At 37.5% G+C, this 27366-nt stretch overlaps 2 protein-coding genes across 9 annotated transcripts in view; one reads left to right on the top strand and one right to left on the bottom strand.

Moving 5' to 3' along the window:
• The window catches only part of anks1ab (ankyrin repeat and sterile alpha motif domain containing 1Ab), a 53135-nt gene extending 49310 nt beyond the window's left edge, over positions 1-3825 (bottom strand). For 2 of the 8 annotated variants that reach the window (XM_022675559.2, XM_022675561.2), the window contains exons 1-2: positions 3599-3825; positions 1209-1628 (exon numbers count right to left, since the gene is read on the bottom strand). In XM_022675559.2, coding sequence (XP_022531280.2) covers positions 1209-1478 — 270 coding nt within the window. In that variant the 5' untranslated portion in view covers positions 1479-1628; positions 3599-3825. Of the gene's footprint in view, positions 1-1208; positions 1629-3598 lie in introns of those variants that run through there. The other 6 variants (XM_049479477.1, XM_022675557.2, XM_049479478.1 and 3 more) reach the window with 4 other exon arrangements.
• Positions 3826-6915: 3090 nt separating this feature from the next.
• On the top strand, positions 6916-26771 carry ilrun (inflammation and lipid regulator with UBA-like and NBR1-like domains). The gene is made up of 5 exons (XM_022675563.2): positions 6916-7231; positions 10133-10287; positions 11054-11251; positions 12419-12723; positions 23433-26771. Exons 1-5 carry the CDS (start codon positions 7074-7076, stop codon positions 23466-23468), a joined length of 852 nt encoding a protein of 283 aa, XP_022531284.1. The 5' UTR covers positions 6916-7073; the 3' UTR covers positions 23469-26771.
• The last annotated feature ends 595 nt before the right edge of the window (positions 26772-27366 follow it).

Here is a 27366-nt window from a genome sequence, read left to right as displayed (position 1 = left end):
TGCTCCACTCTATGCTGAAATAGACATTTTCACAGGTTTTACCACTGGGTTTGAGTGTCAGATGTCCCAACTACAGCTAAAACAGAGTGTTTCTGCCATTGTTTTTACTGTCTGTTGTCCCACCCACATCTGAAACAGACATTTTGATTGGTTTTCCTACTGAATTTGACTGTCTTTTGTCTCACTCACAGCTAAAACGAGGATCATGATTTGATAATGCCACTAGGTTTGGATATTTGTTGCTCCACTCCATGCTGAAATAGACATTTCCACTGGTTTTACCAATGGGTTTGAGTGTCTGATGTCCCACCCACATCTAAAACAAGGATCACGATTGGTTTGGTCTGGATATTTGTTGCCCCACCCAAAGCAGAAACAGATATTTGACTGTCTGTCTTTGCAGATCCATGTTTTTCCTGTAACTTCATGTGATTTGTGGGTCAAACAGATTTACTTTATGTTTAGTTTAGGTTTTCTAGGTCAATACATTTTTTTCTATTAAATTGAAGCGTTCATTTTCTCAACACACGCAGTCAGAGTAAATGTAATAAATTCTTAACCTAAAATGCTAGGTAACCAATCAAAGAATGCAGAAAACGCATTACAACATTATATTTTAACAAACATTCGTTACGGCAATTACATCATAATCAAGTCCCAGAAAATGACTGTAAAAAATTGAGCATCACCAGACATCACAGATGATTAGATGTCAAACCTACTGATAATCTTCAGATAATGTACTAAATAAATTCTAGAAGAGCTACTGCTTTACAATATGTGCATTTTTTTTCATTTTGCTGCATTAATAACCATACAAAAATACATGTGCATGCACATTTTGTACTTTTTATTACTACTACAGCTTAAGAAATCAAATAAAATATACAAAATAACCAATATCCAACTACTTTCTTATTCTATTTTAATTACTTCATTATCCATTACTGTGTTGGTCACATACAGTACATTTTCAAGCTTTAAAAAAATATGCACGCATTTAAGTCAAGTAAATCCAACACACCACTGTTTTTTTTTTTTCAGTGTGCATGTGCCGTAGGGCAACTAGATGAGTTGACACTCTTGTCTCATGGGTTTAGTACTGTCTCTCTCATGCATATTAACCCCCACCCCCCTACCCTCCATGCTCTCGTTAACCCTTTTCTTTTGCCACATCTCCCACGCCTCATGCCACATCAAGCACCCACCTCATCCCATTCGGAAGCGAATGAGGGCAGCCGCTCCATTGGCTTCCCCTCCACCTTGTAGTTGGCCAGCGATTCACTGCGTCCACCCAGCGGCCCGTCTTCTTCATCACAGTAGGGCGACACCAGCAGGTCTGAATCTGACTTGGAGAGGCTGCGGGTCAGCTTCAGGTGCCCTGGTGGTCTTCTTTTGACCTGAGAGGGTGATTTGGGCAAGTCCATGCCCTGGTCTTCGGCTTGCTTTGGGTTGGGGATGGATTGCACCGTGGACATGGCTGGACTAAAGCCAGACAGTGAAGCGGCGATGGTGATTGCAGTTGAGCGATCTGGCCAGAGGCCCCTGCTGCGTTACAAATCCTCTTTTCCTCCGATTGCCAGACAGACGGTCCAGGTCCTGTTATTATCAGCGTAAGCCTGTATTATCTGGGGAATTAAAGAAGGACCATTAAGCCCTTTTACTGTGCATTCGCAAAAGAGTCTCTGCACTGTTGCTAGCAATGTTTTGAATCAGCGGACTCTGTCAGCAGGGTCCACCCACAGTTTGTATCCTGCTGCCCTCCCCCTGGCTGAGAAACTCCAGGAGTTTTTCTTTTTAAACAGTCATTTCCTTCCCCACACTCTCCCCCATTCTTTGTTGTACCAGCCAATCCCACTACCACCAACACAACCTCTTTTCATTGTTATACAGTTGCAAGAAATAGCATTTGAACCCTTTGGGATTCATTGAATTTCTGCATAAATTGGTCATTAAATGTGTTCTGATCTTCATCTAAGTCACAACAATAGACAAACACACTCTGCTTAAACTAATACCACACAAAAAAAAATACTGTATACGTTTGCATGGTTTTATTGAACACATCATGTTAACATTCACAGTGCAGGGTGGAAAAAGTATGTGAACCCCTAAGCTACTGACTTGTCTAAGAGCTAATTGGAGCCAGGAGTCAGCCAACCTGGAGTTCAATCAATCTGATGAGATTGGTTGGTTAAAGCTGCCCTTCCCTATAAAAAACACACACCAGTTTTGAGTTTGCTGTTCTTAAGATGCATTGCTTGATGTAATCATGCCTCGCACAAAAGAGCTCTCAGAAGACCTACGTTCAAGAGTTCTTGACTTGCATGAAGCTGGAAAGGGTTACAAAAGTATCTCTAAAAGCCTTGATGTTCATGTGTCCACGGTAAGACAGACAGACGGTCTACAAATGGAGAAAGTTTAGCACTGTTGCTACTCTCCCTAGGTGTGGTAAAGTCCTGTAAAGATGACTGCAAGAGCACAGAGCAGAAAGATCAATAAAGTGAGGAAGAATCCTAGAGTGTCAGCTAAAGACTTGAAATCTCTGGCACATACTAAAATTTTTGTTGACAAATATACAGTACGAAAAACATAAAACAAGAATGGAGTTCATGGGAGGACATTTAAGTATTCAAAGTAGTATTTTAGTACTTAAGTACAGTAGTGCAGTAAGATAACACTCCAGTGCAGTACAGATACAGCATTTTAGTACTTGAGTACAGTAGTGAAGTAAAAATAATACTCCAGTAGATACAGATATAGCATTTTAGTATTTGAGTACAGTAGTTAAGTAAAAATAATTCTCCAGATACAGAATTTTAGTACTTAAGTACAGTGGGAAGTAAAAGTAATACTCCAGTAAATACAGATATAGCATTTTAGTACTTGAGTACAGTATAGGAACAATAATTCTCCAGATACAGCATTTTAGTACTTAAGTGCAGTAGTGACGTAAAAATAAAGCTCCAGTAGATACAGATACAGCATTTAGGTACTTAAGTACAGTAGTGAAGTAAAAATAATACTCCAGATACAGCATTTTATTACTTAAGTACAGTACTAAAGTTCTTCTACCTTACTATACATGTCTGTTAATATATTAGAGGGCAGTGAGTTAAATAAACATTAAATACAATGTTTAAAAACTCCAGCAGCACTGCTGTGACTGATCCACGTGTACCAGAACAACACACTCTAACACCTCACCACCACCACCACCCAAATTTAAACATTTTTTGTATTTCATTTCCCACACTCTTTCACTTTCTTTGTTGTGCCGGACCACACCACTATTACAGAAAACAACTTTCTTTCCTTTTTGTCATTTAAATAAAGATAGAAAAAATAAAGACAGAAGTCCCACCTGAAACACAAACATACAACCCTACAGTTAGAGTTATATTCAGCCAGACAAGCAAAACAACGCTGCATCCCTCTCTGAGGAGTAAGTTACACAAGTAAAACAGTTGGTGGTGAGTGGACTCAGATTAAAGTGTGTTTAGCCTGCAGCACATATTTACTACAGAAGCCCCAACTGACCGTATCACAAAACAACAGCCCATAGAAATAAATACACATATAAAATCGTCTGACTCACCCAGAGAGATACTGTTTGTTGCTGTCTGCTGCTCCTCTCTGGGCTGGTGCTCCTAGACTGCCGTGTCTCCTGTCTGTGCTTGAGGATGGACTGGATCCTGCTCTGAGAATCTAAGGCCCGGTCTTATTCTTACTGACAGGCCGACTAATCAGGTTACTGAGGCACTGGGAGTCTGTACCCATCCGGGATGGCGGGTCGGGCCACTCGGGCTGTAAATGTATATGTGTGTGTGTGTGTTTATTGTAGTTGCATTAAAAAAAATGATGCGTAAAATTTACTTTAAAAAAGTATCGCAACTTTCTGCATTTGCTTTTTTTAAGTAAATTTAATTTCAGATAAATGTTAGTAACTTCAACTCGGTTTCAAGACTTAAATGTTACACAGAGTAAATAAGTGAACTGAACTTTAGTCAATCCTTTCTTTTAGTAAATTTTACTTAATTTCTGCATACAATATTACCTAATTACAATTACTTAATTGAGATTAAGTACAATATTACTCAAATAATTTATGATACATAATATATTATAATTCCTGAAATTTAAATATTTTTAGTAAAAACATACATTCAAATATTTACATAACCTCAAAGTCTCATTGTCTCAAAACATGGATGGCATGTAATACGTTCTTTATAATATACTATATACTATACTATATTTAGATAGTATACTATACTAAAAAGAATGTATTACATGCCATCCATTTAGCATGATGGTGTATGAGGTGTTATACAGGTGTTTTATACAGCAGTGCTGCTGGAGTTTTTAAACACCTCAGTGTCACTGCTGGACTAAGAATATTCCACTTATAGTGTTTTGTGGGCAGCATCCTTTGAGCAGAGCAACATTCTGTGGGCAGCATTAAAAACATTACTTTCTATCTGTACTTTTTTTAGTTAAGCAATTAATAAACTGCAAAGACTGCAGAGACAAGCAGGATCCAAAATATATATAGATCTTAGTTTTAAGCCAATAAAAACTAGCTGATTGGCTGCATTGATCAAATAAAGAGGCCAAGACTCATGACTGCAAGAGAAAGCAAAGTCCAGCGTCTGTCATTAGTCTTTCGGCTATTATTGATTGATCTGGCTGCTCTTCATCAATGAGCATCCACAGCTACTCTAGCAGTAGCGTAGTAGCAAGTACAGCCATCTTCATGTTGTCGTTAAGCTATGCAAAGCAAGACAATGATAAGAATTTAAAACAACTGAAGAGAAGCGCTGTAGACTAGGCAGTAGATTTTTTGTAGGCCATACCACAAAAAGGTGGTAAATTATGCAACTAATTTGCAAGCAGATCTCAGAATACACCATTCAACTCAGTATTTCCAGTACCTCAAGGTTCCTGAAATATCAGATGAGTTTTATAATTTTGTATAATTATTTTTCAAAGGCATCTATAGCTGATTCCCTAAGCTTTAGGGAAAAAATATTAAAGGGGACATATTATACTTTTTTTTGTACAAGGTAGAATAGGTCAATGAGAAATACAAAACAAGTTCATGAAGTTCTTTACACACAATCACTCTCACATAAAGAGATTTCACCAGCTCTAGTCTTACCAGTTTCATTTCATTTCAGAGCGAGCCGTTACTTTAAACAATTGAGCTGTTTTGGGTCATGCCCCATGTATACGCTGAGTGTGTGAGTGTTAGGTTGTGCTAAATGGCAGAATATGAACAAGCTAGTTCATACTTAACTGCAACAAAAGCACAAAACTCATTATTAGAAAGTACTTACATCTCCCTCATCTGCTGACTTCTGACTTGCCATGGACGGTAGATACAGATCCCTCCCTCAGACAAAGTCTGCTAGCTCCTGCTGTGTACTCTCCAAGGTTCACAGACCTGTAGAATGAAGAAATTGCTTTAATATAACCTGTCTGACAACATGAAACAGCTAAAAGATCTCAAAAAGAAACACATTATGCCCCAATCTAAAGAAATTTAAAAACAGATGAGAAAATTGACATCTGTCTCTTACGTCATTTCTTAGGCTTTAGGACTCTAGTGGACCACAATAAGAGCTACTATTCACAAAGGGTGGAATACTGGTGAACTTTCCCAGAAGTGGCCGGCTGACTGAAATTACTCCAAAAGGGCATGAACAACTCATCCAGGAGGTCACAAAAGAACCCAGAACAACATTTAAAGAACTGCAGAGCTCACTTCGCTCAGTTAAGGTCAGTGTAAATGATTCAATAACAAATATTTTCTTTAATTATGTATTTTCTGCATCGTAGATTAATTTTAAAGACACAAAAACAATTAAGAGACATATATGGTTTTATTTTGTAAACAGTAAAAAAAGTGTTCGTTCTCCACTTTAATCCCCTGATCTAAACCTGATACAAACTGAGATGGTGATTTGAGGTGATTTAATTGGGATGAGCTGGAGCTTCACAGCATGAAGGAAAAACTACTACTACTGTTCAGCACCTCCAGGAACTCCTTCCTTCAAGATACTGAGAAAACTATTCCAGGTGACTCTTCCTCATGAAGACACTGAGATTAAAATACCAAGAGTGTGCAGATCTGTCCTCAAAGATAAAAAAGAAAAACCCACATTGAATGATTTTGAGAAGAGGTGCGTGCAGGCTTTTGACTGGTACTGTATATTGAATATATACAGCTCTGGAAACAAATAAGAGACCACTTAAAAATAATGAGTTTCTTTGATTTTACCAACTTGTTAAAAAAAATGGATGATCACAAGCCATCAAAACAAGCTGAACTGCTTGAATTTTTGCACCAGGAGTAAAGCAGCATAAAGAAATCCAAAAGCAGTGTGTAAGACTGGTGGAGGAGATCATGATGTATTATAAAAAAACAGGGTTATTCCACCAAATATTGCAATATTTGCAAAAAAATGCTCTAAATGGGAATATTTTTATGTGAACGATGTGAACAATGTTAATTTTACTCAAACATAAACCTATAAAACGTGCTTTGCTCTCAGAGGCTCTCCTCCTCCTCCTATTCCTCTTTCTCCATCTGCTCCTCCAGGACGGATCTTTTCTTCTCCTCTCTCCAGACCTTCACTCCCACTGTCTGTTCATCTCTCTCTCTCTCTCTCTCTCTCTCTATGAATATAAGGTGGGTATGACGTTGCAGGGGGAGCGTGAAGCAGAGGGCGCACGTCACGTTTCGGGGAGGAGGCGCTGCTACGTAGAGAGAGAATAGAGGAGGAGGAGGAAAAGGAGAAGGAGGAGGGGGGGGTCGGTCCCTCTATTTTGGAGCAAAACGCTTCGTTCTTTTACCCCCTCAGAATAGCAACAGCTGACGTGCCCCTCCGCCCCCCATCTACCCTTCCCTCCCTCCCTCCCTCCCTCCTCCCACTCCGCCGGGTGACGTCACGCGTGGCCCTCGGCCATGCGTACTGAGCTTGTTGTTGACTCGGTTGTTATGAGTGGAGAAGAAGGCCTCGGATTCAATTAAGAACTTCTCCCGCCGCTGCCCCGGGGACCCCCTGCCGATGGAGGGCATGGACATAGACCTGGACCAGGAGCTCATGCAGAAGTTCAGCTGCATGGGCACCACGGACAAAGATGTCCTCATCTCCGAGTTCCAAAGACTGCTGGGCTTCCAGCTCAACCCCGCTGGCTGCGCCTTCTTCCTAGACATGACCAACTGGTGAGCCGCGGGATCTTCTCGGGGCCTTTAAAAAAGCTACACGTTTGTGTTCACGTTTCAGTGTGTCTATGGTTAGATGCGTGGGTTCACTCTAAGTAGCGTTAGCTTTAGCATTAGCTAACATACCTTTACCTTCTTTTAAATAAAGAATGGGCTGTGCTGAACTGAGCTGGAGTGTGTGTGTATAGCTAGCTAACTTAGGTTATATATATTTCTGTATCAAGCTATGTGTGTGTGTATATAGTTACATAGCTATAGGTTATGTAGAGTGTGAGTGTGTGTGTAACATTAGCTAGCTATATCTCTCTGTATGTAGGTGTGTAACGTTATATATATTTAGTTTTATGTGAGTGTAGGTAAGTTAGCTAGCTATATATATATATATATATATATATATATATATATATATATATATATATATATATATATATATATATATATATATATATTCAGTTATACATGAGTGTTGGTAGCTACCTATGTTATATCTGCATGCATGTGTGCCTATACTTAGTTTTATATGAGTGTAGGTATGTATAAGTGTGTATATATGTATTTAGTTATATATGAGTGTAGGTAGCTCTAGCTATATCTGCATGCATGTGTGTGTATATTTAGTTTTATATGACTGAATCTATCTAGCTAGGTCTCTCTGTAGGTATGTTTGTGTATATAGTGTTATGCATGAGTGTGTCCAGCTATCTATATTTCTATGTATGTGTGTATATATTGTGTAGGTTGATGTAGCTCTTTGTATGCATATGTATATATGTAGTTATATATGAGTGAGCGAGCAAGTGAGTGTGTAGCAAGCTATAAGTTATCTCTTAGTATATGTGTGTATATTAGTTATATATGAGTGAATGTAGCTAACTATATCTCTTTGTATGAATGTGTGTATGTACTTAGTTAGTTATATATGAGTGTGTGGCTAGCTACCTCTCTCTGTATGCATGTATATGTGTATGTATTTAGTGATATATGAGTGTATGAGTGTGTGTAGCCAGCTAACTTATATCTCCCTGCATGTATGTTTGTATGTATGTATGTACGTGTATATATTAAGTTATATATTAGTGTGTGCACCTAGCTATATTTCTATGTGTGTGTTCGTGTGTATATATTTTTTGTTAATTATATATGAGGGTGTGTGTTTGTTGCTGCAACTTACTCCTGTCAAGGTTTTGCCAGTCAGTAATATCTAGCTCTGGTTGTAGCTGTAGCTATGCTATGCTAAGCTATCTCTGGCTATCATGCAACAGTGTTGTTAGATAGCAAGCTAACAACATTAGCCAGCTTTATATTAAATAATACAAAGTCACAAATGAATAAATAACTCACAAATAAATGATTTAACTAATTGAATTGTTGTCTTAAGTGGTTAGCGTTAGCTAGGTAAGCTAGCGTTAGCTGTCAAACATGCAGCTGAGTTGAGCTGCATGAGCTGAGTTAAGCTAAGCTAAGCTAGGCTAAGCTAAGCTAACAGTCACCACTCACTCACTCAGTCACGATTCAGCACCAGACCGTGTTTTGACATCAGGTTCGAGTCCTACAGTGTGAAATGACTCCTTTCTCCCTTTCTGCCTCGCTAAGCACTTGAATTCTGCCCGTTTTTAGTCATTATTCAGCAAACAATCACGCTAAGCTAACTCAAGCTAAGCTAAGTTTGTAAGCATACAGTCACTCCTGCCGTGGGTCAAAGTGTTACATAACCGAGCGTTAGGTTAGTTATCCTATCTGTCTATCCTGCGCTCTGTCTTTCTCTCTTTCTGAATATTAGCTTTACTTAATTTAGCTTATCACACTTTTTTCGAGAAGTTAGGATACTAACTTTATCTATTTTTGTATTAGTTTATATTTATCTAAAGCTAATATATTTGGCATACCTACTTCATCATTTACAGTACACCGTGTAGCTAACTTACTGTACCAGTCACGTCTTCTCCTTTAATGTGTTTTCTTCTTTGTTTAATAAACCAGAATATGTTTTATAATTTAGATTCTTCTAATTATCCACATTTAGCTGTATTTTCAGTTTTATGCTTTTTTACATTGTAAATTTAACATTGAAAATTATATTTAAGCTGTACAGGAACACTTTCAAAGTTATTTAGTAAACAAAAGAAGGTGTTAAACAAACCAGAATATGTTTTATACTTTAGATTCTTCTAAATAAGTATCACATTTATCTTTGAGGACAGATCTGCACACTCTTGGTATTTTAATCTCAGTATCTTCATGAGGGAGAGTCACCTGGAATAGTTTTCTCAGCGTCTTGAAGGAAGGGGTTCCTGGAGGTGCTGAACAGTAGTTGCTGCTTTTCCTTCACGCTGTGAAGCTCCAGCTCATCCCAATTAAATCACCGTCTCATTTCATCAGTCTTAGATCAGGATTTCATATGTGCCTCTTAATTGTTTTTATTTATACGTTTTAAATTAAAGTTTGTATGATGTAATTTATTAAACTGAAAGATTTTTTGGCTTTTCATTTTATAATACGGGCGTACAAATCTTTTAGTTTAATACTGTATAAATGTTAGCCAGAAATATTTTTACAGTACAACAAGTTTCAACCTGTATGTATCAGTCTTAATTCTGTATTAGAGTTATATATTATGGTTATGAGCAGAACCTCAATTTGTTATACCTTTTATATTTACCAGTGTCTAGATTTGATTGCTTGTTGGTTTTTTTGTCTTTTCCCTTAAGCCTGATTTTATTGTGATCATTAAATGCCAAAAGAGCAGAATCCTGCATGTCATAAATTGTTAGATTATTTCAGTAATATGTGATGCCAGTTTAGCTGCATCTGTATTTCAGATGCCAACATTTCCATATAGGTGCATCCTAACTCAATATGAACAGCTTCTTTTTAAAAATGTTGTGTCTTGTTTATTAACAGGAATCTACAAGCAGCAATTGGAGCTTATTATGACTTTGAGAGTCCGAACATCAACACGCCATCGATGTCTTTTGTAGAAGATGTGACTATAGGGGAGGGAGAGTCTGTGCCTCCCGAAACACAGTTCACAAAGACATGGCGGATACAAAACACAGGTGTGTACTACTTGCATTTGTAAATACTGAATCTCCAGTAGGGATGTGCCATATTTGTATCATACTCAATAAAGTAACCAAAATGTTTCAATAATTGTTATCGCAAAAATACTCTGACATGTCTCTCCAAAGCATCACTAAATTCAGTAAACATCAGTAAATTTTACATTTCATTTGTTCGGAGGAAGAGTGGAGAGACACACAGTCCAAGCTGCTCAAGGTCTAGTGTGAAGTTTCCACCAATCAGTGATGGTTTGGAGAGACATGTCATCTGCTGGTGTTGATCCACTGTGTTTTATTATCAAGTCTAAAGTCAGCACTTCATGCTTCCCTCTGCTGAAAACCTTTATGGAGATGCAGATTTCATTTTCCAGCAGGAATTTCCAGCACACTGCCCACACTTCCAAAAGTACCAATTGGTCTTATATAATATTACAATTTTCTGAGACACTCATTTTTTGGGTTTTAATGGGCGATAAACCATAATCATCAACAATAAAAGAAATAAACACTTAAGGTATATCACTCTGTCTGTAATACATCTATATAACATCTGAGTTTCACATTTTGAACTGAATTACTGAAATGAAGTAACTTATCATTTGGTTAAAATATTTTTTTGTATTTTGTTGGTGTTTTTCATGCAACTTGTCATCCATTCTCAAAAAAAATCAGTCATGATGCTTGATTGACTTTTAAACTGATTTTTAGCCCACTCCACTATTAAATCAGCGTTTGTGTGCATGTTTATGTGTGTGTGTTTCAGGTGCAGAGTCGTGGCCCCCAGGCGTGTGTCTGAAGTACATAGGAGGGGATCAGTTTGGTCATGTGAATATGGTGATGGTGCGATCTTTGGAGCCACAGGAGATCTCAGATGTCAGTGTACAGATGCGCAGTCCAGCTAATCCAGGCATGTACCAGGGCCAGTGGAGAATGTGCACAGCCACCGGGCTCTTCTACGGAGGTGAGCAATACAAGAACTGGACAGTAGTTTTCCTGTGATTTTTAAACTTACAGATTAATTAAAAAGAGGACTCCGGTGTGAAATGGACTTGGCGTGTATTAAAACTTAAAAAAAAAAAAAAAAAAACTTTATTTGGTTAAATAGCCCACCACTGTTCTCCTGCAGCTTTCTGAGATCCAGTATTTTGTGCACTTTGCCCAAACAGACTTTGGAGTGAGTAAGTGAGACGGGGCACATTTTGCCCCTGCAGATAAATCATTGCTTTTTCCACCCTTATTCACGCTCAATGTAGCTCCACACTTCTTTGTTAGAATCCAGAGAGTCCTGACATTTAAAATGAGGCTTTTAGTCATTTTAAAACTGCACAATAAGTTTATTAAAAGCCACTGTTTCCATCCTATAGCGTGTTTAAATCTCAGGGCGCCACCATCTTCAATTTAAGTCACAATAAGTCAACCCTCGAGCATAAGAATTAATAGGTAGGATATTTAAGCAGATTGCAAAATTCTTTGGAAATATTTGAATTCCAGCTGTTGCTGAATTACTAATAATCTGGTTACTGTTGATATTAGAATGTGAAGAACCAACAACAAATTACATAAACCCATATAAACATTGCTCAAAAGGTTTTACTATTCAGGCTCAATGGTTGACTTACTGTGACTTAAATTTAAGATGGCGGCTCCCGGAGTTTTACTTACGCTATGGGATGTAAACAGTGGATTTTAAAAAACTTCTTGTGCATTTTTTTAAGTTCTAAATGCCTTGTTTTAAATGTCAGGTCTCTCCAGATTTTACCAATGAAGTGTGGAGCTACTTTAAGCCTAAATAACCATGTTATTTAAAGTGATTTATCTGCAGGGGCAGAAATATGCCCCGTATCACTAATTTTAAAAGCCTGTTTGTGCAAATTGCACAAAATACTAGATCTCAGAAAGCTGCACAAGAAAGGAGTTGGGCTATTCAACAAAGGTAAGTACTTTTTATCATGTTTGAATACACCCAAAGTCAATTTCACACTGAAGTTCTCCTTTATATATATTATATTATTATATATTCTCCTTTGTATTTGGCTCTATGCTATGTATCTTTTGAAGTGTATTTTACCCTGCATGGATTTGCGCTTGCTGTCCAGAATTCATTGTGTGTTGTTGGATTGTTTTACAGACGTGATCTGGGTGATCCTCAGTGTGGAGGTCGGGGGTCTTCTTGGAGTCACGCAGCAGCTGTCCTCCTTCGAGACGGAGTTCAACACTCAGCCACACCGTAATGTAGAGGGAGACTTCAACCCCTTCGCTTCACCACAGAAGAACAAGCAAGACCCCAACGAGGATAACCTAAAGGACCCTGGAGGCCCTTGGGTGGCCCCTCTGGACTCCATTCAGCAAGATCAAAATGGACTCTCTCACAATTCTGTAAATATTACACCAAATGGTCTCCAAAACAACTTATCGGTAGTGACTTACAGCCAGGTACGTACAGAAGAGTTTGATTTCTATTACTAATAATATCTGTTAATACTGTTATCTGTACGGTATAAAAATATGACTGCATATCTACAAGATACCAGGAACCTCCACATAAAATGATCATACTAGTGCATCTTAAAAAATCAGAATATTATTAAAAATTACTTTATTTCAGTAATTCAGTTTAAATGCGAAACTAATTGTTGATGATTATGGCTGACAGCCAATAAAACTCAAAAATCAGTGTCTCAGAAAATTAGAATATAAGCGCAATTGATACTTTTGGCAGTGTGGGCAGTGCGCCAAGTCCTACTGGAAAATGAAATCCGCATCTACATAAAAGTTGTCAGCAGAGGGAAGCATAAAGTGATCCATCACAATCACTGATTGTTGGAAACTTCACATTAGACCTCAAGCAGTTTGGATTGTGTGTCTCTCCACTCTTCCTCCAGACTCTGCTCCCTTGATTTACAAATGAAATGTAAAATTTACTGTTGATCAGTGATGGTTTGGAGAGACATGTCATCTGCTGGTGTTGATCCACTGTGTTTTATTATCAAGTCTAAAGTCAGTGCAGTTTTGTTTTCCCACAAAATCTTACAGCACTTCTTGCTTCCCTCTGCTACTGACAACTTTTATGGAGATTTCATTTTCCAGCAGGACTTGGCACACTGCCCACACTGCAGAAAGTACAGATTGGTCTTATATAATATTCTAATTTCCTGAAACACTGATTTTTGGGTTTTCATTGGCTGAAAACCAATCCAATGTGTAATACATCTATATAATATATGAGTTTCACATTTTTAACTGAATGACTGAAATAAAGTAACTTTTCAAATCATATGTTAGCTTTTTGAGATGCACTAGTAGTGTCATTGGCACGTTTAGCTGGTACGCTGACAGAAGGAGTGTACTTTTGTGGGTATATAATTGCTGAGTGTAGCTTGTCTGCAGCTGTATAATTTATCAGACGCTGCTGACCACATATTATTTGGGTGTTGGGCAGTTCTGAAAACAGTAGTCACACCAGTATGGTAGCGTATGCTCTCTGTTATAAGTATATGAGGCACAGTGCATTGCTGGGGGTTCATGGTTCTGTGTTGCCACTGTGTTTGAGAAAATTCCACAAAAATATTGTAAATTAAAAGCTGTATTTTAACAGTGTTACTTTGAATTTGATTAAGTTTTGATAAAGAATCTCTTCTCTTCTGAGGAAAATGTATGCATACTTTTTTTGTAATTCATGTAAATTGACTGTTTATTATTTTTATATTAGACAGATAGATGATTTAGAAATGTTGCTCTGCATATTTACGATAAAAAATATCCTTAGGATAGAAAAAAGATGCACACCACACGTGTAGTAGCACAGGTAGCACAGGTTAAAAAAAATAAAAAATTCTAGAAAAACACACAATATGGACGGAGCTACTGGAACAGGCAGCCGCTTGCGTTGGCACCAGAAAATACATATTAATATTTGTTTATTTATTAGTATTTACTTCTTTTAATATTATCCTTTTGTATTGCGCTCTTGTATTGCCTCTGTAACCCAATTTCCAGTCTCACGGTTTTCCTGGTGCTTTTATATTTATTACGTTAAAACGTAATATTTATCACGTTGTTGAGCGTCTGTGGCAACCTTAGATATTGGGCTACTTTAAGCGTTTGATGGGCGGGTTTTAGACAGACTTAATTAAGTTTTTTTTTTTTTTGGTGGACCTGGCAACCCTTGCCTTTTAGGAATTAAAAAAAAGTTTTTTTTTTTTTATTATTAAAGCTGAACTCACAGGTAATGATTTACAGTTATCAGCCAGTTGTATCCAGTTAAATTTATCTATATTATATTAAAAATATAAGTGTCATATTTTTCACACTATAAGGCGCTCCGGATCATAAGGAACACTGATGATTTTTTTTTTTAGTCTTATAATCCGGTGCTCTTTATGTATGAATTTTACTAGTCCGGTATTAGGGAGCAGTAAAGCCACTCTGAAGCCACGCTGAAGTACAGAGTTATACAGCAGTTTCAGTTTAGTTCTTCAGCACTGAGGCTGGAGTAGCATTAGCATTAGCCAGTAACCACTATTTCCCCTTTTAGAGGTGAGTACTATTGGCCTGTAGCCAGCGGCTAACCCCGGCTAGCACTGCTGGAGCAGCATTAGCATCTGCTGCTAACCATGCTAGCTCTTTCGTCTTTTAGAGTGAAGTATATTGGACTGTAGTCTGCGTGTTTAATATGTTAAAACAACCCACGTTGGATGAACTGCTAGCTAATATCGCCCTGGCTTACCAAAACACTCAGGGTTCCTTAGTTAGCAGTTAGCGGCTAATGTTCGGGAATGAAATTCGGGACTCTAAGCATACTGTAAATAAACAAACTCTTTACTCACCCAAATAAACAATTTTCAGCAGAGAAATCTGTGTAGATTAACATCCAGCACCCGCTTAACTTTAAAAGAATGTCTCTTTATTACAGTTATGTTTACTTGGCTTAGCTTTACTTAACTTAGTTAGCTACCCCACCCTGCTGTATTAGAAATTCCTTATAGCGTCTCTTAAAATGCACCTTAAAATCCAGTGCGCCTTATGTTTGAAATACACCTGAAATTAGGCCAGACAATAGATGTTTCTTGATAGTACGCCTTATAACACGGTGCACCTTATATTGTAAAAAATGCAGTAAAGGATTTTAAGTGTGCTTTTAGAGTGTGAAAAATATGGTGATTATTTACACATAAGCCAGACAGATTTATTTTTTATTATTTGTAATCTAGAAGAAAATGTTTACCAACCTAAACAGTGGTCAGGTCCTCCCTAATAATGTGTTTTACTCTATTGTTACCAGAGATTATGTCACCAGAAAAAAAAAAAAAACAGTGATGATGATTCACAGCATTTGGTTACACCTGTCCTCGTTCTGTCAAACCAGTTAATACAATACCTTTCTATTGTATTTCCAGCTAAATGTGCTACTTATTCTAGTAGGGTGTAGGTTCTGCATTCCTCTCATTCCACAGCGTGTGGAAGTGAGTACAGTATAAAAGCTGTGAATTGAAGGCTGCACTGGTCTGAATCACCCCTTGGCCCTTTGGCATGGTCAGCAGCCTGAGATACAGTGCTCAGCTCGAGCTCAGACAGTCCAGGACTGCAGGACTACAGGAAAAACAGCACACGGAGGGGTTTGATAGAGGGCAGAGACGAGCACAGTTCAGGATCTGTCACTGTCATTTGAAACACCTGTACCAGGTGTTAGCACAGAGATGGTAGTACGGTGAGTTTGGAAACAGTCAGGTCAGGAACAGAGCTCTCTCTGCCTGGATTATCTCTACAGTTGTTAGGAGATGGACTTTTGTTTAGCTGGTTCATCATTCAAAGCAGTTGTTATTTGGTGTTCCCCTGCAATTCCACAGAAAAGTACAGTACCAGTCAAAAGTTTAAAGACACTTACTACCTATTAGTGTTTTTCTTCATTTCTTAATTTCATTTATTTTCTACATTGTAGATTAATATTAAAGAGGGATATTAATTAATGGAATTACATAGTAAACAGTATAAAAGTGTTTGTCCTCCACATTAATCCCCTGATCTAAACCTGATGAACTGAGATGGTGATTTGAGGTGATTTAATTGGGATGAGCTGGAGCTTCACAGCGTGAACTATTGTTCAGCACCTCCAGGAACTCCTTCCTTCAAGACGCTGAGAAAACTATTCCAGGTGAATCTATACAAAATACTGCTTCTAATCTTTAGAGCAGACATGCCCACTGGTAAACTAACCAAGCCTGATAAGTGATGCTGGGCGCTTTATTTTGTTGCACCCTGTCGGCTTTGACCCTCAGTCACTGAATCTGGACTCTAATCAGAATCGTAAATAGCAGATTCACAGCCACACCTGCGTCACATATGATGTAATATATCATATTTGGGCCAATTTTACCTGCAGTATGAACTTATAGTATAGTATAGTATAGCTTGGAAATATACTGCACAGTCATCTCTGGATGAAGAAGTGCTGGATTTGTAGCGTCCCCAACCCTCTTTCTGAAAAACTAACTTCTAGCTGCTTCCAGCACCAACCCAAATAGTACACACCCTATTCTGGCAACCATAGACCTCTGAAGGCAGTAATTAGTTGGATCTGGAGGGGTAGATTAGGGTTGGAGCCAAAGTGTTTAGAAGCTCTGGTCTCCACCAGCAGTGTTGGAGACTACAGTTATTAACCATTTTGCTAATTAACTGCAAATTCATGCTTACCGGGGCTTGTATACACCTTTACTCTAGGGTTTGTACGGGTGCTTGAAATCCTGAAAAATGCTTATGTTTTAAAGCAGCACTAGGTAGGATTTTCTTGATTTTTGATCTTTTTAAAGAAGTAAAATTACAGCTTGAAACTCACTGCAGTGCTGCATTGAGGTGTAATAGGAGGAATAGCGGTGCTCTCGTGTCTGTGCCGGAGCTCCTCTGAGCTCAAACGAGACACTGTAAGTTTTCCGAGGCGGCCGCGACCAACGCTCGCCAGAACTGCGACCTGCTTTCCGACCTTTAGTTCTAACAGTTCTACAAGGACTACTGGTTCATTCTTTACAAACTAACATACAGACACTCTGGCAGAAGCTGGAAAGAGACCGAATATGTCTGTGAAATCCAGAAAACGAGAGGAAAACTTATCCACCTGAAACCTTTATTACACTCTACAACTGTAAATGCTGGAATTTTGGAGAAAGTCTTTGAAAATGCTTGAAATTCAAACTAAATTTACTTTACAATAAATAACTATCTGACTAAATACATTCAGCGCGTGAAATAAAAAAGGCTTTAATTTCTTCTCCATTTGACATACTACAGTAACTGGTCAATCAAATGAATAGGGTAAACATGCAGTGAAGAACAGATATTTAAATTCTGTGATCTGACACAAATAAACCCATAATTCTTGCTTTTTACTTACTTAAAAGTTTTTTTTCTCAATAGCATAGTTGTTTTGAAGTGTGGAGAATAGTTTTGTGATTTATTGATTCTCTCTGATTCATATTCAGCAAATTCTTTTTTTTTTTGGAATAAACTCCCTGAGAGTTAATATCAACTCATTTTAAGTGTATACTGTATGTGTGACCATCGAATACACTCTTTCACAGAGTTAAAGAAACTTTTTTCTGGGAGTTGGCCTTTTAACTCTTTTCAGGAGCAAAAGCACAAATCAGGCGACTCTGTTTGTGGCGTACTTGCAAAAATGGCTTCTTTTGCATCACTCTCCCATACAGCTTCTCCTTGTGCAAAGTGCGCTGTATTGTTGACCGATGCACAGTGACACCATCTGCAGCAAGATGATGCTGCAGCTCTTTGGAGGTGGTCTGTGGATTGTCCTTGACTGTTCTCACCATTCTTCTTCTCTGCCTTTCTGATATTTTTCTTGGCCTGCCACTTCTGGGCTTAACAAGAACTGTCCCTGTGGTCTTCCATTTCCTTACTATGTTCCTTACAGTGGAAACTGACAGGTTAAATCTCTGAGACAACTTTTTGTATCCTTCCCCTGAACAACTATGTTGAACAATCTTTGTTTTTAGATCATTTGAGAGTTGTTTTGATGAGCCCATGATGCCACTCTTCAGAGGAGATTCAAATAGGAGAACAACTTGCAATTGGCCACCTTAAATACCTTTTCTCATGATTGGATACACCTAGCTATGAAGTTCAAAGCTCAATGAGGTTACCAAACCAATTGTGTGCTTCAGTAAGTCAGTAAAAAGTAGTTAGAAGTATTCAAATCAATAAAATGATAAGGGTGCCCATACTTTTGCACCGGTCAAATTTTGGTTTAATGCATATTGCACATTTTCTGTTAGTACAATAAACCTCATTTCAATCCTGAAATATTACTGTGTCCATCAGTTATTAGATATATCAAACTGAAATGGCTGTTGCAAACCCCCAAATATTTACAACTAAAATGTTTAAGATTAATAGGGGTGCCCAAACTTTTTCATATGACTGTATATAAAATATAATGAAACACCCCATGGAAGAAAGCCCTGGTGGGCACACTGATGGTGAGCTGGGATTGGGGGACACGCCCATTAGAAAGTTCAGTCATGTTCCTCAACACCTTGGAATAAACTCTGAAATAAACTCTACACCACTAAAGAGTTACTCAACTTGTAGTTTAAGTTGGAGAATAAACTCCCACAATTTAACACTTTCACACATTTTTGTTTAACTCCAGATTTTTGCTGTGTAGTTTTGAGATATCACTGTTATCATTAATTTACCACAGCTTAAAGGTGCTGGAAAAACTTGAAAATGGGCCTTGAAAAGAGCTTGAAAGTGCTTCAATTTTACCTTGTAAAAGGTGAATGAACCCTGTTTCTTGCATACAACACTGTTAGAAACAGATTAGGTTAAGAACCACAGATTCCCAGTATATGTTCCAGTATAAGATTACAGCTATGAATAATTTTTTATAGTTTTTAATAGAACCGCAAGTCTAAAAGCCTCAGAAATCACTATGGGTGAACATTTCAGCTTTGCATTTTACCTCCCAGATAGCGACCTGATGTTCCAGACTAAATATAGCCTAGGCATCTCCTGCTCAGTCATCTTGATAGAGCTGGGTGTGTGGTGATTAACAGTGCTGCATCACATCATACTTTTCACTCTAAAGCTGTTATTTACTGACACACCCTAACCTGAAGGGCTGAGGAACACTGGTGCTCCACAAGCTTTAATTAGGCTTTATCTTTGATTCAGTGTTACACTACTTTTATTTGAAACACACATCAGGTGGATGGTGGGTGCTTTGCCTTCTTTTCTTTTAGTTTTAAGGATGTGCCATTGTTCATTTTAATATTTAGATTTAATGGTGTTGTTATTTTGTACTGAAATTTTAAAGGTTTCTATATTTCTGTATAAATGCAGATGCAGCAAAATGAGCCCAAACCATGACACTACCACCAGCATGTTTCACTGGTGGGCTATGTTTCTCGAAACTCCAAAAGCTTTTCATTTAAACCGAAAGTCATAGTTCATATACACTATTGTTGAGTGTTCTCCTAATTACTGCTGGGTGTTTTTTTTACAATTCGAATTACAGTTTTAATGCGATTTTCTAAATGGAGTAATCGCGATTTTACATACAGACACATCTTTTTAATCTAAAATATCCAAAAACTATACTAATTTCTGAAGTATTTATTTATACATCTTACCTTATTAATCCATCTGACCTGCACATATTTTCTAACCATTCAGTCTGAGGTCTGAAAACCCCTAAAGCCCTATTCCAGCACTTTCGATGAAAACAACCGATGGAATAAAGCATATATTTAGCTAGAAATAAAACCTACTGTTTCTAAAAAAACTAAAGCATCATCGCTCTCTGGTGAGAATCCATGATTAATTGAGGAAATTCTGTGACTCATTTAGTGCGTTATTTCTCAATTTTTTCTGAAGTATAATCGATAATATCATAAGATAATCGATTATAATCGAAAAATAACAAAGATTATTTTTTTAGGCCATGATCGCCCAGCGCTACTCCTGATAGTGGACTCATGAATCTTAACATTAGCCAATGTGAGAGAGGCCTTCAGTTGCTTAGAAGTTACCCTGGGGTCCTTTGTGACCTCCCAACTATTACACCCCTTTCTCTTGGAGTAATCTTTGTTGGTCAACCACTCCTGGGGAGGGTAACAATGGTGGTGAATCTCTCTGATTTTTTAGAGATGATTTTGTAGCATCAACTTTTTGTTTGTGCCATGAATCAGTTCCACAAGCGTGCTGCAAAGAGCAGACTTTGATAGATCCCTGTTCTTTAAATTAAACAGGCTCTGCCCACTCACACCTGATTGTCTTCCTATTGATTGAAAACACCTGATTCTAATTTCACCTTCAAACTAAGGTTCGCCACCCAAAAATATGTAATATTGGACTATGATATTTTTATCTTTTGTGCAACTGGATTCTCTTAATTTAGTTTTAGAATTTTCTTAATGAATAAGATGGTCATATTTTTGCAAAAATATAGAAAATAAAATTGTGATTGTGATGTATATGTAAGAGAGGCCTTCAGTTGCTTAGAAGTTACCCTGGGGTCTCTTGTGACCTTGCCAACTAGCCAAAGAGCCTTGCTCTTGGAGTGATCTTGGTTGGTCAACCACTTCTAGTAGGGAGGGTAACAATAGTCGTGAATCTCTCTGATTCTTTAGAGATTATTATGTAACCATTTTAAGCCTGATGATCATATAAAAAAATCTACAAACTTTCCCCGTTCGTTAAGGTCTCACTCGTGGTGCTCCCCCTAGACCAGACCTGGGCGTTTTATAGCCCGGGGGCCACAACTGGCCCTTTGTTGTCCCATACCAGTCCCTTTGCATATAAACCTTAGAAACTGAAACACAAAACAGACTAGATTTCCCTCAATTAACAAAAAAAAAAAAAGAAATTAATAAATTCAATTAGAAAATTAGTTAATTAGACTATAAACACACAGTTCTTTATATTAAGTGAATTTAACACTCTTTTAACTGCAGACACATGAACATTTTGTTAACAATTGTTAATGTGAGTGGTGAATTAATAATGATATAATATTGGGGTTTTTGATGCCTGTTTCACATTTTTAATGCCTAATTGTAACATCTCTTTACAGTAATAGCTTATAATTAATGCAAGTTTTTTACGCCTTGCCCTTAGAAAAATTAATTGTCCACCTCTGCTCTAGACTTTTGCAGTAATTTCTGATATAATGGAAAATAGGCAGTATCCTGTTACTGTGACAAATCCACTGTTTCACTGAATCTGGTGCAAACGTAGGCCGGTTCACTGAAAAGCTCCAAGGTTCCTAATGAGCCTGAATGGAAGCAGTGCAAGTTATTTTAGTCAGAAAGTGCTATCAAAGATCCATTTGAGGCACCTGTATGTTAAACTGTGAAGGTGACAGACGGCACAGGTCGATAAACTGTCTCTCAGCCACCAGAGGGAGTGTTTTTTTTTGTTTGTTTTTTTTTTTTTGCCTGAGTGATCTGAGATGAGGTGTGCTGATGTTGCTTTCTGCTTTAATGTACTTTCTTCTTGTGTGCACACTTAAGGTCTACTGGAATTTATTCCAATGATGTTCCTTACTGTATAAGCCATGCAATGTTCTATATGTGTAATATTGGATGGTCTCTTATAGATGCAGATGCCTCACATAATCATGTAAAATTTAACTTAACACTAAGCTGAATGTAACTGATTCTCTATAGAACATAACTTGACTAGGGCTGCAACTAATTATTATTTTGGTAATTGACTAATCTGATAATTATTTTTTTATAATAAATGATAAAAACAGCTGAACATGAGATTTAAAAGCCATTTAAATGTCCAGATGTAGTTTAAATGTGAAAAATGCTGATATTTAGTGAGTAAATATGTAATCCATACCAAGTTGACTGTAAACCATTTCTGTCCCCAGCACTTTGGATAAATTTCGACTAATCATTGCAGCCCTAAACCTGACTTACCCTACCTCCTTTTTAAGCTTACCCTTAAAAATGCTAACCCTCTATGGCATTAAATTATGGGAAGATAAATATAAAATATAATTTAATATAAAGCTTTTAAGTCCCTTTGGATATATCAAATATAAATCTTCATTTTGACTTTTGATTACAAACTTGATCATTTGAATCATATCATTTAGGAAAGCAAAGGAAGCGCCCAAAACATGCAGGAGTGCTGGACTTGGAAAATAAAATGAAAAAAAAAAAAAATGCTGTTTTATTAAGATTACAACTAGAATATTATACATAGTAAGATTATAAACAGACACATTTTTTATATATTCTTGCACATGTACATATTTTTATTTATGTCCCATTTGACCCAACTTTTTTTTTTTAAGGATTACTAAAAATGTCAGCTTACTGTAAATAAACGGAAGGGCTTTTCTTATCCAAATAAGCAGCTTTCAGGGGAAAAATCTATGGTGGTCAAACCCTTATTCCTTATTATTGTCGCTTAAAATGTGCCTTAAATTCCGGTGTGCCTTATGTATGAAAAAATAGACTAGACAATAGAGTTTTATTAATTATGTGCCTTACAATACTCCCCCTACCACTGGTAATACCCCAACACACCAGGAGGGTGAAGACTAGCACATGCTTCCTCCAATACATGTGAAGTCAGACTCCGCCTCTTTTCGAGCTGCTGCTGATGCAGCATTACAGAGTAGCATCACAGCGCGCTTGGAGGAAAGCGTCGCAGCTTGGTCCCAATACATCAGCTCACAGACGCCCTGTGCTGCGGACATCACCCTTTAGTGGGGAAAGAGCCATCTACTCACCCTAAGGGGGCAGTTTTGCTCCCTCTGAGCGCTGGCAGCTTGATGGCAAATCTGCATGAGCAGGGATACGAACCTGCGTCTAGTTAGTGAACCACCTAGGGGTGCTTCGAGTACCACAGTTTTAGAACCACTGCTATAGAGAGTTAAGATTGGAGTTGGATGTTGGGTTACATTCAATAGAGAATCATTGAATCATTCACCTTAGAGTTCAGTTACACTAAATATCATGCAGTTGAATGGGAGCTGAATTGAGCATCAGAATATCAATGTCATCTACTGTATAAAGAATCATCCTAATAAAGTGCTATTTTAATATTTTATTAATGCTAAACAGTGTTGCCTGTATGTTTATGACTTATAGATATGCATTTTCTCTTCTCCGCAGGGCTGCCACGGGCCCTACCCTTTTGGACAGTCTTAAGGGACAGAAATCATCACCATCTGGAATCCCCCCCTTTTCTGTGGGGAGTAACAGATTTATTATAAAGACTTGGCAACCCTCCTCTCCCCATGCATCACAACACGACCTAAGATAGACAAGGCTGCTTGGTTCTAAATCAGCGTCTGGCCGTTGTCAACACCTGAGTTACGCATGTGTGAATGCTAAGTTAAGATGAGTGCTAGAAATCCTCAAAGTCAAATACACAGGTTTATTTTTTGTTTTTTTTGGGGGGGTCTGTATTGTCTCAAACCGTAGGTTTAAAGTGAGAGATTTGACTTGTGTGTGTGCGCGAGTGTGTGTGTGTGAGTGCGTATGTACATTACGTATGTATGTGTATATGTACATATGCGTGTGTGTTTGTGTGTGTGAGTAAGATGCACAAAAGAGAAGTGAAAAAAAGCCATTGAAAAGAGTTTTTGCTTGTTAAGTAGTTTTATATTTTACATTGATGTTCTTGATGACTTTTACTTTGCAAAACTGAATGATTTTACTGAAAATCCAGCGATTGTCTACATTAAAAAAAACATAAAAAAAAGCAGGAGTCATCCTGTACTGCTCAATAGAACTGTGGAATTGGTTAAATTATATTAAAATTTCCTTCTTACACTTCTTTAAATGATTCTCAAGGCTTTTGCCTTGGTTTATTTAGTCCTAATTTATTATCGCTGATCTTAATCTTAACTCCACAGACCTTTACAAACCGATCTCACGTCAGGATCAGTCCACAAACCCAACAGTAGTGCTTGTTGGAGGCCAGAAGATGGAACCGTTGAACCTATGAACAGAACACACCCTTTTACAGCTCTGTTATACTGGAAAACCTACATGCTTAGCAGCCCCTTCGGTCATTGAGGACTTGTATCACAATTGCACTGAGCTACACTGAGCTCCCACTTGAAAGCCCTGATGATCTCGTTGTTGCAGTTGCTTGTGCGGACAGTTAGTTTTTTTTCTCCCCCGTCTGAAGCTTTAAAGGCTGACAGCTTTTGAGTGCAAGTGTGTGTGTGTGTGTGTGTGTGTGTGTGTGTGTGTGAGAGAGAGTGTATGTAAGCGAGTGTGTGTGTGTGTTGTGGCTTAAATCCTAGGAGCTCACGCCTGGGGCACAGACGTTTGACTCAAGCGTTCATTTCATTACGGCTTGCTGGTTTCTCTAATGCGAGAGTCCCCAAAGCACATGATTGTTTGACACTATTAGTCAGCTTCGCCACGTTTGTTTATTCGTTTATTTGTCTATTCATTTCTTTGTTTGTTATTCAATTCACCACTATTAATCAAAAATGTTCTGCACTGTTTCGAATCTCAAGAGTTGAGGTTTTATGGAGGATGTCTTTTGAACTGTCTTTATTCTCTTGGTTTTTGAATGTGCTCTTTCCTAAAATCCCCAAATTACCAATTACACTTGCTGGAAAAACTCAAAAATAAAACCTATATGAATGCATATTTTGAAGAATTGAAAGAAATGTTTAAACTAAATTTAAGCTGTTTACAAGTCTTCACTGCCGCATTGAAAACCTTGTATCTCTGGGTTTTTTTGATAGCTTTCTTCCTTTGATTATCTTTTGATACGTTTGAATCTGGATTCTGGAATCAGAGTTTCTTGATTAATTCACAACAAAAAATCTTCTTTAAATCTTTTAAATAGTAAGAAAGTTTCCATTTTTGAAGATAGAAGGTTTTGTGTGGCAGTGATGACATTTAAGGTCATTATATATGGTAAAAGACGTGATATATATATATATATATATATATATATATATATATATATATATATATATATATACACACACACACACAGTAGGAGAGGGTTTATATTACATATCTATTTATATTTCTAGTTTATAATAATGAACTTTAAAGTAAAAAAAAGATTGCCTTGGAATTTTAATTGGCTAAATTTAGTAATAAAGAAACAAACAGCTCTGGAAAAAAAGAAATTAAGAGACCACCTCAGTTTCTGAATCAGTTTCTCTGATTTTGCTATTTATAGGTTTATGTTTGAGTCAAATGAACATTGTTGTTTTATTCTATAAACTACAGACAACATTTCTCCTAAATTACAAATAAAAATATTGTCATTTAGAGCATTTATTAAAAGATGCAGAGCTTTCAGACCTTAAATAATGCAAAGAAAACAAGTTCATATTCATTCAAGTTTAAGTTTTTAGAGTTCAGAAATCAATATTTGGTGGAATAACCCTGTTTTTAATCAGTTTTCATGCACCTTGATGTGTTCTCCTCCACCAGTCTTACACACTGCTTTTGGATAAATTTATGCTGCTTTACTCCTGATACACAAATTCAAGCAGTTCAGTTTGGTTTGATGGTTTGTGATCATCACTCTTCTTTATCTTGATTATATTTTTATAATTTGGTAAAATTAAAGGAACTCATCATTTTTAAGTGGTCTCTTATTTTTTTTCCAGAGCTGTAGACCTGTTCAGTATCTCAGATCAGTGATCACTTACAGCATATAATAAACGTCCCACAGAGTTGATGATGATGATGATGATGGATGATGCGAAAGTGATCATTGTAAAGTGATCTTCTCGTGAATGGTATTACAGTAACACACAGTCAGAACGCCCCCCTTCTATGCTATGCATCTGGTTACTGATTAAATGTTTGCCGTTATTCACACAGATGTTTTTGTCCGATGTTTGGGAATCTCCAGGTATTTGGTTCACATCACAGATTATCTATGCAGTGTTTGAAGGGGGCTGTCTCCGGTTTTGTCTTTCAGAGAAACAGCTACACGTTACGTAACGCGTCGACGCCATACAGCTAGCATAAACTGTCTTAGTTTGCCATAGAGATTGAGAATTTAGAGACGTGCGAGAGAGTTATTATAATACTTCAGTGATTTCTCATTACGGATATCGTGTGCTGCCTACAGCTCAAGGACAATGTCATTGCCTCATGAGTCGAGTCTTCCTTTGAGTTGTTTCTGTGAATGTCCTCATCCACAAAAGAATCGATATTCCTGTTTCAGATCTACTACTATTGCTGTCCGAGTCGTGTGAGCGCGAGAGGCTGAATTTGAGTGAGAATTTGCTACGTTGTGATCTTTTTTTTTTTTCTTTTTTTTTTCTTTCTTATATATATATTTTTGGACATTTCTTTTGTTTGCCGTTGAGTTTTCTGCACGGTGGCATGGTGAATGGATGAGCAGAGTGTTTGCATAGAGTCCTATGGTAGCACATTTAACAGAAAATACAAAAATGAAGCCCTTTTCCTGTATGTGTAAATGAACATTTGTATGAATAAATCAACACTTAAAAAGAACAGACTTGATCTCTTTATTAATTGGTTTTGTTGGATTATAATCAGTAGATGTGTGGACTCCAGTCACATGACCTGGATTCGAATACGCAAACTCTCATTACAAATAAAAAAAAAAAGACATTGCAACTCGACTAACTAACCTTTACCTTTTTAAGTTTAATGGGATGAAATGCTACAGACTAGTAACTCTCCAGCCCAGAGGGTTGTTGAACCCAATTGCAGAACAGTTGATCTCAAAGCAGGTAAACCCAAGAAAAAAGTTAAATAAATAAATGAACACACTGCTCCTCTCGCGAGATCGATCTCGTGTTGTCAGGGTCGTGCGCTAATACACTACCACTGCCCCGGCTAGTGAATTGGGACACAGGGAGATAGGGATCCCAAGAATAGGCGTAAAAACAAGAACGGGCGGAAACTAAAGTCACGTCAAGCGCAACAGAGAGAGAGAGACAGTGAGGTATGTAAACAGAAGCTCACCAGAGAAACATTTTATTATTATTTTTTTTATATATATTAATATTATTATAGTTCATTATAGTTCGAACATCCTCACAGGCAGATGTGTCATGCTTGCGGGCCACATCTGGTGGCCCAC

This window comes from Astyanax mexicanus, chromosome 5 (genome assembly GCF_023375975.1).
Source record: "Astyanax mexicanus isolate ESR-SI-001 chromosome 5, AstMex3_surface, whole genome shotgun sequence".
NCBI lineage: Eukaryota > Metazoa > Chordata > Actinopteri > Characiformes > Acestrorhamphidae > Astyanax > Astyanax mexicanus.
The sequence above is the reverse complement of the archived record's forward strand: the minus strand, read 5'-3'. Positions and strand labels throughout refer to the sequence as shown.